General features: G+C 33.4%; 1 protein-coding gene across 4 annotated transcripts in view; it reads right to left on the bottom strand.

The window, feature by feature from the left end:
• LOC129232842 (5'-nucleotidase domain-containing protein 1-like) overlaps positions 1-20,995 on the bottom strand; it is a 109,643-nt gene that overhangs the window by 38,077 nt on the left and 50,571 nt on the right. For all 4 annotated transcript variants that reach the window (XM_054866975.1, XM_054866952.1, XM_054866967.1 and 1 more), the window contains exons 3-5: positions 2,710-2,794; positions 2,430-2,556; positions 170-230 (exon numbers count right to left, since the gene is read on the bottom strand). In XM_054866975.1, coding sequence (XP_054722950.1) covers positions 170-230; positions 2,430-2,556; positions 2,710-2,794 — 273 coding nt within the window. The remainder of the gene's footprint in view (positions 1-169; positions 231-2,429; positions 2,557-2,709; positions 2,795-20,995) is intronic.

Raw genomic sequence — 20,995 nt, 5'->3', positions numbered from 1 at the left:
GAATTAGTGCTAAATAAAAATTGTAGACTACAAAAGTAAAGTATATTTTAAAGCTCGAAATTCAGTGCAAGTACGTTTTATTTTGAATAACGTCTTTCAGTGTGAGCAAGCATTTGGGTTTGGATATATTTAACTTTTCGCCTTTCGAGGAAATAAAGTAAACACTAACCTGTGTAGGGTTCAGAATTCCATGACACTTGTCTCGACTCGGTAAAAGTTTCCAGACGATACTGAAAAAGAAAGGGGGAAAACATGTAAACGCAAAACGCATATCGCTCGCACATTTCTGGAACGTAAAATACCTAAACAAACTATTTCGAGACTGAAGAAAGATGGGGATTGAAATAAAACAAACGAAGATTCCTCCAGAAATCTTTGCGTGAGATAAAAGGGTAGAGAGATGAAATGCAGAATATGTGAGCTTATGTAGAGTTGGTGTAATTATTTCTTAGTGTAAATATGGTCCACTATTTTTACTGCCTTAATAAACCTATTTTCAACCTAACAAATTTTATGTTGTTAAGCAACAAGATCCAGCCTCATTATTAAATCCCTATGCAAGGATCGGTTGAAAAATTCGCTCGACAAAAGTGCTTTTGAGTTTTCCTGGAGTAAGAGACCAGCTTGGAAGGGATTGAAAATCCAAATGCCATCAAAGAAAAAAAATTGGTCCACAAACTAATACTATTCATCATCACATGCCAGGGTCCCCCATAACAACGACTATTTGGTTAAACCAGTTAGATGGCGGCCTGAAGAGAGCTCTGTTTTTTAACCCAGATCAGAAGCCGAGTAGTTCCTGGCTCAGCAATCCCAGAGGCATTGAAGACTTTGTGACCACGACATGTTTAACGCGCTCCAGTCATCATTAACGAACACGGAGGATCTTCAATCGGTTGGCATTGAAACCGAGACTCTTAGGTTACAAGTTCGACGCCTTACCGATCAGGTCACCCACGGCCTCCACCTTCATACTCAACAGACTGCTGTGATTGTCTTCTTAAGAACAAGAGTGATGTTATAGACTTCACTATTAACCGATGGGGATAAATCATGTTCGAACGATATTACTTGCATTTTTTGTGATGAAAAGTTTTCTGAAGACTCACGTCGTGGAAAAGTGAGGTTGTTAAACATGTTATGTGTCAATATGGGCTCACTAAGATTGCTGAGGTTGAATAAGCAGGTTATTCTTGCAAGTTCTGTAAATTTCTTTCTCATATAATGATTATGTTTTCCACTATTTTTTTTTTTTCTATCCTGTTTTAAAAGACTTGAAACATTTTTCGTGTCTCTTTTAGACATGGCACATACTTGCACACAAGTTCTTTTTGTGCTGTTTTAAAAGCTCTTTTCATTTTTCCTTTTTAAATTGAATTAATAGATATTATTTGTTGTTTTATCGCCTCTAATTTACTAAACTTGTTGATGATTTCAATGAACGTGAAAAGTCTATAAAAGTTTAAAAATGGAAGTAACTTTAAGTAGAAAACAAAAGAGGATATCTGTATTTACGCCCGTTCATCTACTTTATTGTAAAGGTTTGCATTTCAAAAATTAATGAAATAAGCATATATATATATATATATATATATATATATATATATATATATATATATATATATATATATATATATATATATATATATATATATATATATATATATATATATATATATATATATATATATATATATATATATATATATATATATATATTTGTAGTATTAAGGAAAAGTTGCTTTTCCTTTTAACGTTCAGTTGTGCCACCGAAACAATGATGAAAATATCATAATATTATGTACATACATAAACCTCAAGCGCTCTCGTTATCTGTCACGATTAGGACTTAAGCGGTTTGATGAGTCTCTGAGGGGAGATTTATTTAAAATTTTGAAGGTTTATGCGAAGTATAAGAATATTGTACAAAGTATAAGTGCATGGATCTAGAACGCAGGATAGGATGAAAACAAAATTTTATGTAATACAAGTTGAAGAATTTTATTTGTCCACATTTGAGCGAAATGGCGACAATACAAATGTCCAAAAAAAAAAAAAAAAAAAAAGATTTTTTCTTACTTAAAATGCTTATAACTTTTTTCCTTGTTAATTAATTGACTCCGTTCTTATATTCTGTTGGTAGAAAATGTTCTAATATCTTTCTACGCTTTCAAATGAAAACAAAATCGAAGTGATACGACAATTATTTCGAGTAGATATATCCAGTTTTATGTCAAAAAATTAAATTTTGAATAAAAAAAGAACTATATATTTATTAAACTTTTTTTGAATCGGTCTATAAACCTTCTTCCCACTAACCTAGACAATCTGTGAACATTTCAACGAAATCGGTCCTGTAGTTTCCGAATTCATCCCGGACACACAAATTTGGAGTTTGTGTTTTATTTATGCATATACATAATGCTTACCTTGTACCCGGGTTGATAATTAATTTTTGTAACTTTCATTTCAGCAGCTGCTCTTTTGTCATTGGCACACTTCGACTCTGCATGACGTATCAAGATTTTGCGAAGATCATTTTCAGAAAGGGTCTCACTGCACATAAAAAGTGGATCTGATCATTTAAAGCACAAAATAAGATTTTTCATTTCACTTCATTTGAGTTCTGAGCTTGTGTTCTAAATATTTAATTCAAGTTAAATCTCTTAAATATTTTATTTTTAAATTGTTAAAAATAAGGAATCTTACTTTTTGGTAGATTTTATATAAGTGTCTTTTTGATCTTCTGTACTAACTTCTGTTGCAATTTGAAGAGCTGGGGAAAGAGCTGCACCTAACAGAATAAAAATATTCCAAATGAACGACACATCATAATTTTATTCAATTACAATGGACCACGAGAATACAAGTCTCGGTTAACCGACATTTCAGACTAACTGAGATAGTCAATAGGAAAAATGCTGAATTGGCACGCATCAGTTCTGTACTAGATGTAAATAAATAGTTGGTATTATTAAAGTTCCAACCCTCACATAAAAATTTATAGATTTGAATTTTTTTTCCAGATAGCATGGGAAAACCCGAAAAAGGAAGGAAATTTGCAAACCAAGAACTACTGTTATCATTACCATATACAGTGGCTCCCAAAAGTGTTCGTACACCTTGAAATTTTGTAGTAAAACCAAAATAACGCAAAACTGAATTCGAATATGTAGTCCAATTTTTTTTCACATCATCCCTATGCCATTCTGAATAAAACCCAGCAGTTTTTTCAAAATATTGCCAGATTTTATTTTTGAAATTTGTCAAAAAACGAAGAGACAGAGAAAATTACGCCACAAAAGTCATCGTACACTGAAATATTTTCGAATAAATTCATGATTAAAATTATCATATGTGGTTTTTTTTTAATGTTTTTATATTGTAATGACACTGTAAATTCATTTGCCTTTAATTTTGTATTTATTTATTCCCTAATATTCTGCTTATTATTTTAAAATGGCAGGTACGCGTAGAAAACAACAATCATGATTCGAAATTTGATTTTTTTTTCCCTCACAGTAGCCATCAATTGGCTTGAAAGTCTCTAAATTAGTTAATTTATACCATTCCATAGTGAAGTGCTTGATAAAATGCTTTAAAGACAAGAATCGGATCGAAAACAAGGTAAGGAAAGGTCAACTGGCAAAGTTAACAAAGCGTTATCGGAGGTTTACAGTTAAAAAATTATAAAAAAATAAACATTTGAGTGCTGAAAAAGTTTCTGCATACTTGAATGAAACATATTACGTTTAGTTTTCACGTAAAATTTCGCCAAGTTCTCTGATTAGCTGGATTAAAGGGTACCTCTTCCTGCAGAAATTTTCTTGTTCGTGCGAAAAACAGAAAGCTTACGCTTTCCGTCGTAAAATCAATGATAAATAAGCTCAAAACGTTTTGAAACAACGTCTTACTTATAGATGAAAATAAATTTAATATTTTGGGCTAAATTGTTGTATAATTGTCAAGAGAAGAAAAAATGAGGAAATTAATCTTAAGAACTTAGTTGGATCAGTTAATCAGGACGGTGAAGGTGTTCTTGTGTGAGGGTGCATAACAGCATCAGGACTTGGCAATTTGGAATTTTTTGATGCAATAATAATTCATACTGTTCATTTAAATATTTTAAAAAATAATTTTAAACTATTAGCCCAAAATTTGGTAATCGGAAACAACTTTGTTTTTTATCAAGATAACGATAAGAAGCACACGTTTGCGTTTGGCGCCTCAAAAATTGTCCTAAAGCTTAGAAATATCTCCTCAATCGCCAGATTTAAACTTAATGGAACATATTTGGAGATATCTGGTAGCTAGGTTACGAAAATACACCATTGAAACGAAAAGCGAACTAGAAACAGTAAGACTCGAAGTACGGCTGAACACTTACTCAGAAATTGCACAAAAAAAGAAAGAAAAAACAATGAAATCTATTCTCAGACTTTTAAAAGCTGTTGTTGATACTGCATGATATTTTACTAAATAATAACTTTGTAAAAAGTTAGATTATTTACCAATTTTTTGACATTTTTTCAAAGTGTACGAAGACTTTTGAAAGATAAAATTTCCGGCAATTTTTGGTTTTTGATTTTTTAAAAATTATGTTAAAATGTTTTATTAAAAATTTTTATGTAGTTTTGTGTTAAATAGATCATAGATCTTATAATAAAATTCTTATTTCGAAATATTAGTTCTAACTAATGGATAAGGACAGATTTCATTGAAAGTCGTAGGTGTACGAACACTTTTGGGAGTCACTGTATGTTTATTTCATGAATATGAAATTTCCATCATCTGCCTTTTAGAAACCAATGTCTGAACGTTTGGCTTCAAATTTGCGACAATCATTCTTAATAGTATCCAATGATAATGATAGGTTGCTTTGATAGTAACCAAAACATAGTTTTTGATTCGAAAAATTGGACATAACAATGACCCACAAAGATCAGCTTCGCAGGCCGTAAGTTAAGTGCCTCTGATTTAGAGCTAAAGCAATCAATATCACTTTTAGTTAAAGCAATTAAAATAATTTAAATTTTTATGCGGATTCCTCATGTAACATACGACAAAAAATCTCTTGGAGCGTTAAAAATTTCATTGGGCTTGAACGTAAAAGTTAGATGGAGTCTGAAAAAAATTAAGAAATCGTTTTCTTTACACAAGACTGTTTTTATTGACATTAATTGTTGTTGCTCCTAACTAAGGACATAGCATGTTATTCAAATGAACGTTACGACATTCGATGATCCAAGTTATCAAAAAAGAAGGATTTTATTTTTCTTAATTTTGATATTTAGATAAAATTTCAAACAAAAGTTATTGTTTGCTTTGAGCGCATTCAGTCTAATATAAATTTCGTGTTATACGTATTTAAAAGCAATGTGATGACATTAAACAACTCATTTTGTAATTCTCATGAAATATTCATTCATCTCCGATAGAACTTTCATTGCACCAAAATCATCACACGCCTATAAGCGTTACCCCATTTATTCTATCAAATACAGTCAAATGCCCATACTTGGGACGGTTTTGAACTTGTACCTTTAGTAGCAAATTAATCATATTTTTTCCATTCGAACGAAGTATTCTATTTTTAGGATGTGTCTTAATATTTCACCTCAAGACAAAGTATAGATGTGTAGATATGTCCCTTTAAAAATAAAACAAAAAAAATTTCATTTTCCCAAATTAGGGATCCCCTTCCCTAACTTGGGACACTTATTATTTTGATCTTTCTTTCATGTATTCAGCAATAGATAATAGTTAGGGACACCAACTATCATTTTAATAAAGTTTATTCTACAACCAAATAAAGAAAAAAAAATCATTAGATAGAAATAATATAATCTTGTAAACTTTCAATGATTTCAGAATGTACACTTGCCCCTGAAAACATTGAATGTCTCCCCAGCCTTCTTAGTTCTTTTGAATGTAATGTTTCCGCGTTCCAATCTATGTTTGGAAGCATAAAAACAATTGGTGAACCCAAATAATCATTAACACAGCTTATTTTTAGCTCTCCATGTTCCTTGTTTCACATTCATTTTCATTCCTTCATAATACGTGAAAACAACTAAAAATAAACTAGCCTCATCTACACTTTAAGACTTATTTTTATTTAATATATGTAATATTTTGGAAAAACGTTTTTGCTCACAAATGGATTCATTTTTTTCAATGACAACTGTTCTGTCTTGTTATGGTATGACACATTTATTGTCATCAGAATAGCTCTCAATTTATAAAATTTTGTATATATACGTTTTTGATAATTCAATTATACACTTTATTTCCCCAATATTCTAATAGACACTTTTTATACCTTAGTATCCTAACTTAGAACAGCGTGCCAAGTTTGGAGCGTATTTGCAATTTCTCAAATTTATGAATAAATAAGTTCAACTGAATTAGTTGGGTGGAAATGAATTTGTCCAAATAAGGCACAGGTACATAGCCGAGATGAATTGTGAAACAAATTCAAACGAAGGCTATTCAGTTAGCGTACATAACCAAAATTATTTCCATACTTAAAAATAGCATACTTTTTTGAAATTTTCAAAATCATAAAATAACCCATAAAGCTGATACATCAAAGTTCAACTCACATATCCTCATAAGGAACTATTCATTTATTCTGTAATACCATTTATGTTTTACTGAAGAAATACCAACAGGTGTAACAGCTCTCAAAACTAAATTCGGAAAATGTCACAAGTTAGGGTACTGTCCCGCAAATATGGGCACTTGACTGTAATATTTATTCCTCAAAAGTAGTATCTATTCACATACATTCTTCTATCTCCGAAAAATGTTGGTGTTATCTTTTCCTTCCTGTATCCAGATTTTACCGCTCAAATACACAAGAAACTATACTTTCACTATTGTTTAACAAATTCAACGTTGTTAACAAATGTGTAATTGAAATTGTATACACGTGTCTCGGACTTACGAGAAGTGTTTTCTTAATTAGAGGGAAATAATGCTATGCGAGTAAAATATCCCATTTTTAATTACATTAACTCCTAGACGCGTTTGTGCACATTACAAATTTATGCTCGCAAAGTAACTACTGCTGCTTAGTACAACAATTAAGTCATATCACAGGTCTTTTACTCTACGAACTCTTATATTTTGCACTGAAAAAGGGTTTCCTTGTGATTCCATAGCACGTTTCATGTAATTTTTTCCTAATTTGCCGATTTGTAATATTTAACTTTCTCTTCGTTCTTTTTGAGCAAATTTCTTAGTGTTGACTGATGATGCATCCAACTTTTAAACCCATCAAATCAGCAAATTGACAAGCAATCTCGTCGAAACGCCTCTTGTATGATTATTTTCAGGAAAAATGCATGTATTTTTCTGTAAAAGTTGTTTCACTGCCTGCACAATGTTAATGCATGGAAAAAAGCACTAGTCGTCTGTAACGCAATATTTCCGCGTGTAGAGTCGGTTTTTTTTTTTTCAAAAAGTGTTTTTTACCAAGTTAATACATTTCTACGTGTGCATATCTTTTGTAGCTCTGAGAAGATCTGTACTATTTTCAATTTCGCACCAGGTACTAGTGCAGCTGGATTTGACCTTTTAAGGGTGAGCCTTTGTTCATAACAGTCCTTATATGGATAAAAACTGTCATATTAGTGTTAAAAACATGTGTTAAAACCAAATTCTCAGAGGGCTCAAAGGTGGTTTTCCCTTAAAACCACCTTTGTGGCGCCCTTTGGAGTTTTTTTTCTTTCGTTGACGTCATTTTCAGTTTTCGATGTTAGTGCCACCTACAAGGGCCGTGCCTGACCGATAAAGCGTTGGACTCGGAATTGGGAGGACTCTGGTTGGATGCCAGTATGTCGAAGATCCTCATTGTTCACTAATGGTGACCGGGACACGTTAAATATATTCCTGGTCACAAGGGTGTTCAAGTTCCCATTCTAAACCTGGGGAAATCTGGGGGGGGGGTGCTGGATCAGGGGTTGTTTGGTCTGGATTTAAAAAATGCCGCATTTAGGGGGGCATCCAACCGGTTAAACCCAGTAATTATATCAGGGGCTCTCACCGGTAAGGATCTTGCAAATTTTGAACCAAATAATCATAAATTGGATTCTAAACGAGCTGATGTGTGCATTACATGACTTCTTTTTACGCCAATTTAATGATAATAGTGCCTTGGAGTAAGCAAAGAAACACTTTAAATATTTTCTCCCCAAGTTTGTTGCGAACCGAAGCAAAAAAAAGTTTTATATAGATTAATTTCCCCAATATTGTGGCAATTTTAATGTGATTCAAAGGTTGACTGTCTAGTATCGCCAATAATGGCCAAAATGAAACCAGATTTAAATTTCAAAAAAAAAAAAAGAAACCGCTACAAAACTTGGCGACCAAAAGCTTGGCGATATATCACAAGTTTTTTACCAAATCATAACACCACTTGAGATTGGATTGATATTAACAATGATTTCCAACCAAAAACGTGTAAAAGACCCATTTGGAACATCCGAATGCAACCAAAAGGAGAGGTGCACAATTAGACCTCTCTAGGAGTCTTACGTACAAATTTCAACTTTCTAGTACATACCGTTTTCGAGTTATGTGAGATACATACGGACGTCACGAGAAAACTCGTTGTAACTAACTCGGGGATCGTCAAAATGGATATTTCGGGTGTCTGTACGTTCATAAGCATATATCCACGTGTGGTCGGGTTTGAAAAAAAAAAAAAAAGCTCAATATTTATTCGGGGACGAGCAAAATGGAAATTAACTTCGATTTTTGGGTGAATTTTTTTTCGCGAATACAATACTTCCTTTGTTATGTAAAAGAAAGTAAAAACATATAGAAACTTCATGTTAATCTAAAAAGCAACTGATAACAGTTTTTGGTTTGTGATTTTCACTTTTCCGTCCTTTTCCATATTATCTAGAAAAATGTAAATATTATATTTCAATTTAGTACGTGCTCTAGCCGGAAAAATTTATTTTAATAAAGTAAAAGCAGTTCGGCAGCATCACTACTAACGCTTAGGAAATCTGGGATAAAAATCATTATTAGGGAGTCTCTTTAATTAAAAAATTTGGCATCACACCAAATTGCAGTGAGTTCAGCTGTATAAACTGAAATCAACGTAGTCTCAATCTTCTTTCTATCCCTCTTATACAGTTGCAAATTTCGCAGTCCATACTGCATAATTTTGATCCATCGTTAGTCCTAAATTGATAGTCAGAAAGCTTTTCTAAACTCTTTGAAGGAACATAAGTTTAATTTCACAGTCAAGTTTTGAACCTTAATACTCTTCTCCCTCCACTACACTACGTATTCCTTATTAGTTGTTATCTCTCCGATTTTATGACTTCCTTTCACAACTAATTTTCTGATGATTTACTTTATTTATCTTATCCAATTTGGGAGAAGTTTCTGACATGCAAGTGTGCCAATTACATTTTCTGAAATGGCGATGTAGTCTTTCTTCTTTTCAAAACAGTTTCCTAATGAAACCAAAGTAAACTCTCGATAATCAGCGGAGCGGATTAAAAGCGGGCTTTCACAGTTTCAAAATAAATAAACAAATAAATAAATCGGTGATGACTAACTAAAATGCCCACATTTAACTTAACAAATTCAAAATCTATTTTCAGACGTTCCCATTTATTTGTTCCCCGTTCCTTTTAATGGCATCAAATCTTTTAAGATCACCAAAATCTGACTATTGAAGCACGATTTTCAGATCTACACTAGTACTTATTGCTTTAAATCTACACTATTTATTAATTTTTAGATCTACCATAAATAATATTTTTTATATCTACACTATTCACGTGCGTAAACGAGTGACTGGACCAGTCTTGAAAAAAATCCTCTCCTCTCCCCTCCCCTCTGTGATTTTGATGTAACCTAGCTTGATTTGTTTCAGTTGACCTTCTTGCGCGATTTGCTGATGTAATGAGCGATTTTTCTTAGCTTTAATTGTAAGCATTTTTTACATACACTGTTATCGTCTTAGCTATAGTTTAAATGTATGCGAGTGTTATCGATCTTTTGAAGGTATTGCATACAATAAGATCGCATCTACCTCATTTTGGGATCATCCGCGGTTTCTGCGCCACTCTATTTCGTGGATAATCGAGAGTTCACTGTAATACACTTACGACCTTTTTCCAGTTTATTTAACTTTCGCTATCTCCCGAATTAATTTGTTCTACAAAGGTCTCTCTGGATAGCCCGATCTACGATCTCGACTTATGATTCAACTTTGTGCCTCTGGCTCAATGTTGCCACATCTCTCTATTGTAGTCTCTTTCGCAACTCTTAGCAAATTTACATAGCTTGCTTTAAATCAGTGGCGGCGACTCGGTGGGAGGGGGCGACTGCCCCGCACTTTTTTCATAATCGAAGATTGTCTCATCGTTAAGTTTTCCGTGTCTCCGGCAATTCGCCCTCTCCAGCGTTTCGCCATCCAAATGATTGACAGGTGAAATCAGGTGAGGCATCATCACACTTCAGTGATTTCCCTACAAAGTACGTAGGGAAAAGTCGTAGGGATTATTTATCCCTATCACTGAGCTTAAAGAGAGAAAATATTCCTAAAAGTTTTAATATCCCTTGACCCCTCCCTAGCCCCTTATCACCTCGTGGGTGTTCATTTGCACATAGATTGAAGAGAGGTACGCATTAGAAAAATGGCGGTCAATTTCGTACGATCTCAACGCGGAGGGAAACTAGCTTTGTTCCAAAAATATTTATATCGCATCGCTTACAGAAAAAACGGAAAATTATACTGGAAAACCTGCGGTGGCCATACAGTCCGATTTTTGATGCTATATTTCACATTTTTGGAAGTTATTAAATTAGTAATATTAAGAGACAGTAATATGGCCCAATTTTCCGGAAAAAACAACAACAAATCAGCTTTAGGGACCACGCCCCCTAACTTCTAAACTTATTTTGACCCCCCCCCCCCACTTTTTTGGTGCAAAAGCCGCCCTGCTTACATCTTCGGACATTTTCAGAAGCCAGATTTTTGTCACTTAGACGGAGACTGAAGGCTAGCACCCCAAAAAATTTTTAGTGTAACGAAGGATACACATCCGTTGGATAACCAATTCCGTATTTTGCAAGGTACACCGATCACGCAACATTTTAAAGGTTTTGGGGAATTCGCTTACGTAGCGTACAGAGCATAAAAAATGACAAAACGTATAACTTCAAATTTAGCATTTTTATTAAATGCTAATGTATTATATTGAAACCAAGTCTTAAGGTAAAAATTTTATAATAGCTGAAATTTCGACTAAATAGAACATACAAACGAAAACTGACTGCTAGAATATACAGCTCAAAAAAAAAAAAAAAACTTTATCAACTTTCTTTACTAAGAACAAAATGCATTTTATCAGGGAAAAAAATCTGAGCTTTTCTATAGCAATAAAGTTTGTCTGAGCAACAACGACCAAACAAAAAAAAAAAAAAAAAAAAAAAAAAAATTGAAATTATTGTATTTATTTTATTGTATATTGTTTAGACTACGTTTTTTATTTATCGTTCGCCAAATTTAGCTTATGTTTAGTCCTAATATTCGGAACTCCAGCGCTCGAATACGCTACCTTGCGGTGATTTACAAAACTGCCGATGAAACTAAAACATTGCCACGTTGCGTCCCACGTGTGTCTGTTGACGTAAACACAGGCAGTGTGTTAGGAGTATTTATTAACGCAATCGATGAGTCTTAGTTTGCTTTCAGCTACAGAAATTAATTCGTCCCTTTGTAGTATTCTCGAGCTTCTCAAAATAATGTTAGTTTTCCTTATTTCCTTCTAAAATATGAGTTGATTGAAAATGGTGAAAGCGAAAACTGGATTAACAAACTTGGATAACGTTATACAAGGTAAAAAATTTTATTGTTTTGTATGAATTTGTAAGAATATGAGTTTTTTTTAATCTTAAGTTAATTTAACGAACCATCTTTTACAGCAGCATTTAGTTGGAATGGACGGTATGCAAAATATTTTCTTGAATATATTATCGTAGAACAAAATGAAAAATGTTTCACCGAGAAAGAATTTACTTTATTCCTTTTATTCTCAGCTGAAAGGTTTCGCCAAATTTGTTTAGGGTTATAGTTTTAGTATTGTGCGAGCAAAGTAGCCTTGGCGAGATTTCGCGTTTTTAGTTAAACCATTTTTAATTTTTATCATGAGTGGAATAAAATGGTAGTAAGATTACAGAATTCGATAAGTAAAAAGAAATAATGGTCAATCAACTGAAAAGAAAACTACCACCATATATCCGTAAGAATTCTGTAGATGATTTGCATAACTTGACATAATTAAATCGTAACTCCGAAATTAGAAAAATTGAAACAGAAAAATTTTAAATTAACCGATTCGGGAATTCGAGAGAAATAACTCAGCAACAAATGCAAAACAATAAGCGCTAGCCAAGCAAGGCAAAGAAGTATCATCTTCTTTCGATAATAATTTGTAATGTCATATTGAATTTTCTAGCATTAATTGTTATTCTTGTCAGGTCACAATTATTATTTAGTTTTATCAAGAATTGATAAATATCGAATTCAACATCGTGGAAATAGCTGCTTAGAACTACGAACTGCGTATTTTGCATTAATTTCTAACATTTAGTAATGCTTCTTGAATTCTCATTTCTTTCTACGTGGGCCAGAATATCCACAAGACTGAAAATTAATTTAAAAAGAATAAAGCGAAAAATATCATACATACGAACAAAAATCACAACACTTTTAGCATTTTCTTCGTTACCACATGCGTTTGTTTTAGTTTTTAAGTCGGCCATTAGACAGTGACTGCAGTGCCCCCTATAGTTCGTTGGAGTTGCGAATTATTTTCTTACAATGCATTTTGGAAACAAAACAATTTTTGTCTTTTTATTTTTAGAACACCGATGAGAAAATAAAATATTTAAAAGTTAGTGTTATAAGTGGCTTTAGAATTATTATCATACATTTTTTAACAGTATTATACAAAAATGAAATTCTATCTTTTGAAATTCGTGTTATATTGACACCGTGTAGTATGAAATTAAAATTTTGTTCTGTGTAATATCGAAACTGTGTTGTAGAAGCACCGTGTGATATGAGGGATGCCTGTATACAGATACGCTAGTCTCCGCTCAATGAGATTAGGGGCCATTCATTAATTATGTAAGGGCCCGAGGGGGAGGGGGTGTTAGAAAAATCTCTGCATACCCTTACTTAGGGGGAGGGGAGGGATCAAACCCATTCTTACGTAATATTTTTCAAGTCGATATTTTATATTAGAAATCGCGCGGTCAAGTGGTTTGGCAGTGATCATATTTCATTTGCTTCTATAATGTTAAAAACGTATTAGGATGAGATATTTTTTACTTGTTTTCAAATAACTAATAGTCTTTAATAATAATAAAGCTGAAAGTCTCTCTGTTTGGATGTTCGGAGGATGTCTGTATGATGTCTGGATCTCTGTGACGCGCATAGCGCCTAGACCGTTCGGCCGATTTTCATGAAATGTGGCACAAAGTTAGTTTGTAGCATGGGGGTGTGCACCCCTCGAAGCGATTTTTCGAAAATTCGATGTGGTTCTTTTTCTATTCCAATTTTTAAGAAAAAAATTATCATAAGATGGACGAGTAAACTGCGAAATTATTATAACGTGGAACCGTAACATGGGCATAAGCCAATCGGCGAGAAAATTCACCACACATTATTTTTGTAAATATACTGGCGAACCAAAAGACCTTTTAATTTTCTATTACGGGCAAAGCCGTGCGGGTACTACTAGTGTAAAATATAATAAAAGAATCGCACTGTGTATGGTATGCCTTATTTTTAATTAGTATCGCATCATATTCAAAAAAAGAATTTGTCGAAAAAACATTCAGTCACGATTTCTTTTAGTAAATATTTCTTTGCACAAAAGTGTTTTTAAAAAATTTAATAATAGTGAATTTAATAACGTTTCCAGTGATGCACAATTCGTTATTTTATTATTTTGAATAACGAAGTGGAATCTTACGTAAGATGAGGGGGGGGGGGAGTTGAAAATCTTACTTACCCTTACATGGGGGAGGGGGGGGGGGGTCAAAAATTGCCAAAATCATCCTTTCGTAGTTACTGAATGGCCCCTTACTTTGACAATAATTTTGAAAACTTATTAAATTTTCAGAAAATGTTTAAGGGGACGATCCAAGTTTTATTTTCTGGGTCCCCATTTTGGTAAAAAGCAAAATATTTTTCTAAATTTTCTTTGTTTTTGAGAATGAAGTTACTGTGAATTGCCAGGTTATATATGGGCATGGCAAAATGATGCTCATTCACAATATGAAGTATAGGAAGAGAATTGTTAATGTCTTAGTGATAGAATCACAAAAACCGTTTTTTGGAGGTCGCCACTTTGTCTCACTGGATCACCATGTGGCAAGGGGTGACCCTAAATCTTGAATTTTAGTTCATGATGCAAATTTTTGTGAATGAGCCGCTTTTACGATGTGGAATTTTGTGAAGCTGCGCTTTTACAATGCAGATTTTTATGAAGGGGCCGCAAAGCGGACCCAATTCCAGCCGGGGATCGACCCTATTTTGGTGAGCGCATCAGGGCGGCATAGAGCCGATGCGGGCCCCTTGTCATTTCGGTCGCCAGGTCTCCCTCTTCTCATACAATTTGTACATTTATATGTCTCAGATTCCAAGCTGGGTCCCTATTTCCCGATTAGGCTGCTGACATGGCCTCTGGGCGAGCAACAAATGTTGTTCGCTAATTTTGTGTTTTTCCCAATTAATAATGTTGAAAAAAGAGCAATTATAATTAAAAAAAACATGCTGGTATCATTGTGGTACTGTACTCACTGACATTTTTGCTGTTGGTTATGATATGGCACTGGAGACTCTGGAGAAATACAGCGGTTTTTTGCAGAAATTTAAGAGAATTTGAACTCACAATTTTAAATTTTATCAAGATCTTGGTTGAGGTTGTACTCTTCTGTAAAGTTTTGTTTCTGGATTCAATGAAATCCATCAACTTAAAACAGCAAAACATGCAACAAAAAAATCAAGTAACTTCAATTGTTAATGGAGTTTTTTATAATAACAACAAACAATATCAATAATCCTGATTATTACATTACGAAATCAAATGAAACTAATGTAAAAATTTGAGCATCAAAACACCATAATTGAAATAACATTGGACAAGAACTATTCTTATCTACCTGTCACAATCCAAAAAAATGTAGCCTATGGCACAAAAAAGTCAGCAATAGAATATGTTAGATTTTAAAGTATACTAGCACTCTCTTTTGCTGCCCATTTTGTTATCGATGTTTCCATAACAAATTTCGTTTGATGCAGTAGCGTATTATACAGAATAACTTTATATTCAAAAGAACGATGCAGGAATGACAACAAAAAAGGCTTGTAAACATTTTTTTTTTTTTTGAAAAACCTTTCTTTGATTCTGACGCCCTATTATGAAAATTCAATAGAATCTAAAATGAGAACTAAATAGAAGACCACAGAATACTTAAGACGAATCCGATTGACTTTTTACATGCTTTTTCTTAAGACTATGGATCGAGCAAATGTCAGATACGGAAGCTTCTACATTTTACGCTACAACATGATCTTCATTCCTTATTCCCACATTCGAGTGCCAAACAGAAGCGCGGCACAATGAAATCTTTCTCCCAAACCAAAAATATAGCATGAAAACAACAAAAACATATTTTTAATCCTGAATTTTAACGGCGAACTTTTCCAGTACTTAGCATTGATATTCAAAATGTTAACTCACGGATCACGTGGTTTCCCCTAACCTGGAACCCAAATCGTGAATAGACCCTTTTTTCCCTAAAATTTTCCCTGCCTTTAAGAAAAATCCCTACGATTCAGTTACGGTTCATTGATTTGCAATGTTTCCCCCTCTCCTGCAGAGCAGACACGCCTTCTTCTTTGTGAGCGCCGTGGATGGCGAATATCCGGAGAGGGCGAATTTGGGGTAGAATCAAGTTTTCAATGTCAAAGCATTCTGGGTGAGATTACCCGAAAATTAACATCACCAAATATTGTTTAAAATTTCAGTTTTAAAACTCCAATTTCTGGGAGAAAATCCCAGAGCGCACTCCCTCCTTTTAAGATCAAAGATGACCTAAATTTGCGTTATACAGACTCCTGTTTAAGGAATAAAATTCAGAAAGAGAATCTCCCTAGATAGCGTAAAACTGCGTTTTTAAGTCTCCTATTTGGAATAAAAAGTAATAATAATAACCCGGAGGTCTTTTTTTTTTTTTTTTTTTTTTTTTTTTGAAGTCCCCAAAGGAGTTTTCTTAGGACTTCATCAGTTTAAAAAAAAATACTGGGAGAAACACCGAACCCTTTCGTTCCTCCTTAAGGGGACACTGGACCTTGAAAACAAACTTTTTTAATTAATAATGGATTTGCATAAAATTTTAACCATATAATTTAAACACTGGTACAAGCTTAATTATAAAATTTTATTAAAAAATTTTAATTAGAAGACCAATTATTAAAAAAAAATGTAAATAACCTTAACGATAATTAACAAAACTTTTAAAAGTCCCTTGCGTAATTATTTTTATTTCACAACACTGAAACTTATTTTAAGTCATTCTCTATGCTATAATAAATAAAACAAAACTCACAAAATTGTCCTTATATTCAAAAAAATTCAAAAAATAAAAATTTCAAAAATTTGACAAAAATTTCTTTCTTTTGAACATCCAGTGTCCCCTTAAGTCAATAAAAGAGAAGTCTGAAATAACGTCTAAAAATGTTTTAAACTTTGCAAAATTTCTGTCACAGAACCCCAAACCCCTTGCTCTAAGTTTGCTAAAGATGGCTTTTATTTGCGTCAGACATCATTTTAAGATTGTTTACGGGAAGAGCCTTCCTCACCTTTACATTACCAAAGACAGTCCAAACTTCATTGTTTTTATTATTATTATTCTTAATTAGACTTTATAAAAGTTTTAAAAAAACATTACAGGGACAACACTGGAAACTCTTCTCCATTCCCCCATTCCCCAAACGTTGACAAAACTCTACCAAAACGACGTTTTTAAAACTTCAATTCCAAAACATTTATGCGAGAGAACATCAGAAGCCAAGTCACTCAAGGTAGCCTAAAATAGTCTTCAACTTCCTAAAAAATGTTTGCCCCCGCACTTATAAGCTCCACTCGCCGCCTTTGCTTTAAATTGTTTGCTTCCTAACTAATTTACAGCCTGGAGCTTAATTTCCACCTTTCTCATTACATAACTTGTTCGTTCCATTTTAGGTTATTGTGGAAAACTGCTCCCAGGATTTTATGTCTTGCTGGCAATTTTATTATTGTTCCTTGTACACTGAAACCTGTGTAAGTTAACTACTTGCGGTGCACTACTTTAGTGGTCAACTTAAACAGGTGGTCAACTTACAAAGGTTGATTTATAGATAAGGGCTAATTCCGTGCCTAAAAAAACGGTCAACTTAGACAGGTGGTCAACTTACAAGGGTGGTCAACTTCACAGGTTTTACTGTATGTGGAAATTGTGGCGTGTGAATGTGTAAGCGATGCGTGTTTGTGATGGGTTTTGATCCACGGACCTTTTTGATGATAACGCAGGTAACCAACGCTGTGGAATGTCCATTTACATCCCTTTGCTTCTCACTGTCTCAATTATACTTAAAATTATTTTCTCCATAAATTTACTCATACTTTGTGATAAGGCACAGAAATTCGCCTTTAACTTGAAATTTAAGCTGAACTCAGCCCCCCCCCCCCTCCCATCCGGGTTTTTCATTAGTTGTGTATATGTAGTAGAATTTTACACGATCTTGTTCTCTGTCTTTTAACCACTCGATTCCGTCATCTGGGAGGCGTTTCAACACCTTCGTTATCTAATCTGTACCTGGAGTTTTGTCTGTTATCTTTTTTGGTTTTTAGTGCATTTTTATTTTCTCAGCCATTATTTTTGAGAGCGGTTTCTCTCCTGCGGCGTTAAATTTATTTTGTTAACTACTACGCCGTTATTGCTTCTCTGAAAAATAGATAGTAAAATTGTTTGATCCAAGGTTATGACCAAGGCTTGAATATTTTTTTCACCATTTTCCCGAGTGCAAATTTAATTTTCTGTTTATTTTTCACATTTCAAAAAAGTTAGTTATTTTTTAAAATTAAATCCTAAGAGCAATCCTCTATTGCAGTTTTTCATTCTCCGCTAATATCTTCTTATCATCTTTATATTGTGTTTTTTCCCCATAGCTAATCACGTCTCCCTGTGGTTCTTTTCCTAAATTCCTTTTATCATCTCTCTTTAACTTTGCATATTTACAATTATATCCTACATTTCAATATTTTCCTCTTATACCAAATATTTGTTGATTCTGATTTGATTGTCTCTTTGATGCTTTTTACAATGTACAAAAGTCTACTATCAATTGATGAAATGGTTAAAAAAAAAAAAAAAAAAAAACTAATAGGGTAACGGCACCAGTCACAGCCATGCTTAGGACATCGCTCTCACGTTAACTCAATTTTCTGCGAATTTGAATGTATTTAGACTTTTTAAACTATTTTTCTCTCATGTAACTACATCTCATCTGACGTTTGGCTGCTTCTGCATCCTCTGAGTTAATTAATTCTATTTTTATATGCTCAATTTCGGAAAAAGGTCCGATTTAAGTAATTTTTTAAAAATATTAAACTTAAACAAATTATTAAAAAAATTTGTTAGATCCTATGTTTTTAAGCATGTTCTTTCAGAAAAAAATACTTTTAAAATATTGGAAACGACTCCATTGTGAGGGGCCCTCACAGCAAATTAGCCTTAAAAATGCAGATGAAAGACATTTCTCGTAGTTCTGTGAACCTCTAAGGAGCCCCAAAAAATATATTGAGATGGGCTCTCAAACCTGTAAACGCGCCGCTGAACTCAGTCAATGTTCGCGGAATCAGCTTAGAGGTTCTTTTCATGAATGAAGTTGAAAAAAAAAAAAATAATAATTTGAATTTTAACATTTTGAATTCAAATTATGTTTTTCGCAATCACGAGTGTGTGTATGTAGGGGTGTGTGTTTGTGTGTAGGGCGTATGTGTATGTGTGTGTAGGCATGTGTGTTTGTGTCTGTGTGCTGGCATAAGTGTGTGGGTTGTTGTGTATATGAATGTGTGGGGGGGGGGGTATGTGTGTGTATGCATACGTGTTTGTGTCTGTGTGCAGGCATGAATGTGTGGGTAGTTGTGTGTATGTGTGTGCAGGTGTATGTGTTTGTTTGTGTGTGCGTGCGTGTGTGTGTAGTTGTGTATGTATGCGCATGTGTGTAGGACAAGGGTGCAACCTGGAGACGGCTTTCGCTATAGGAGCAGCATCGTGAGGACCCGGTCGACGGTGATGGTGCGGAGGGTGGCGGTGGGAAAATAAAATGATAGGACATCAAAACAGTCAAGTGAGAACAATAAGCAATCGTGATTGCTCGAAAAAAAAATAAATAAATAAAAAATAAATAAAATAAAATCTACTAAAGGCGAAAGAGAAGATGAATTTCCTTGAACAGATTTATCAAATGAATCCGAATTGGTAAAATACCTAAATTTTGATAACATTGTTAACGGACTTACTGTACGGCATTTAAAAATTAAAGTATGATTTAAAGTTTTTTGAATTTGGTAATTTTAATCAGAAGTGTATAGATGTATTTTATTTATTAAAAATCTAAGTTTAAAATCAAACATAAAAATTATTTAACAAAAATCAAAACATGACAAAAGTTGTACCAAAAAATATTATGAAGGCTAAACACTTTATTTATTAATTTTTTTTATACTAATCTGTTTCAATTTTTTTCATACCTAATATTATGTTTTGTTTTGTAATTTAAAAACTGTTTTTCAAAATCGCATTTGATGAAACAGTGACGCGAATCAATTACACAGGTGCAAACAATACAAAAAGTAAAATGAGTCACACCAAAAGATATTAAACGAAATTATAATTTTCATGAAGATTTCTTCAAATAAACATGTTTACGAATTATCTTTCAAGTTGTTCATTTTTTTCTGTGAGTTCAGATACGCTGTCAACATAATTTTTACTTGATATTTTGCCAAAATACTATAAGCACTTAAAAATAATTGCTACCCCTAAAAATCTAAAAATAACTGCACGCCAAATCGTATCAACACGTTATTTGTATCTTCTCAGAAACGTCCACTTTTAAAAATATTATTTGGACGAATATGCAAAACGTGAACATTTTGAATAATTATTATTCAAAGCAAAAACATTAATGTCATCAAGTGTCAGTAAAAACGTTAAGGATCTCAAAACTTGTAACAAGTGGTATTTTTAAAGAGCTTTAAAAGTGTTTGATAAGTATTTTTTTCCCCAAGGCTGTTGAGTCGGAAGGAAAATGCCCGACGACTCCAATTCCGACTCCTTTACCCCAAAATATGTCCGACTTCAACTCTGACTCCGCAAGCATTGGCTGAGTTGCGAACTTTGAGGGAAAATGACCGACTCTGACTCTTGGAACTTTAAACCTTCGACTCCCGACTCCGACTCCTTTACCCCAAAATCAACCCAGCTCCGACTCTTTGACTCCGACTCTGATGCCGCAGCCCTGGTTTTCTCTACAAAAACCAAACGTTATTTTCAAAATTTAAAAATTTAAGATTTTCATACTACACATATGGTGGTTTCGAAAAAATCGATTTCTTTATTTTGGAATCGCGTTACTTCTCAAAAATTGTAGTATGGTATCCTCCATTGGAGAAAAATAATAAGTTCTAAGCTGACGTCTTCAGTTCGCGCATGAGGCTGAAAGTTTTAAAAAATATGCTGAAAATTGAATTTAAAAAATAATAATAAGTTTTTTATATTTTTATAACGCAAAAGCCATAAATTGTTAGAATATAGCGTAGTTTGAACCTAATTTTTTTTTCATAGCTTTTACATAAGATTTTTCGTTTGCACACATACGCCTTAAATTGGGTTAAAATCT

This window comes from Uloborus diversus, chromosome 1 (assembly GCF_026930045.1).
Source record: "Uloborus diversus isolate 005 chromosome 1, Udiv.v.3.1, whole genome shotgun sequence".
Classification (NCBI taxonomy): Eukaryota; Metazoa; Arthropoda; class Arachnida; order Araneae; family Uloboridae; genus Uloborus; species Uloborus diversus.
The sequence above is the reverse complement of the archived record's forward strand: the minus strand, read 5'-3'. Positions and strand labels throughout refer to the sequence as shown.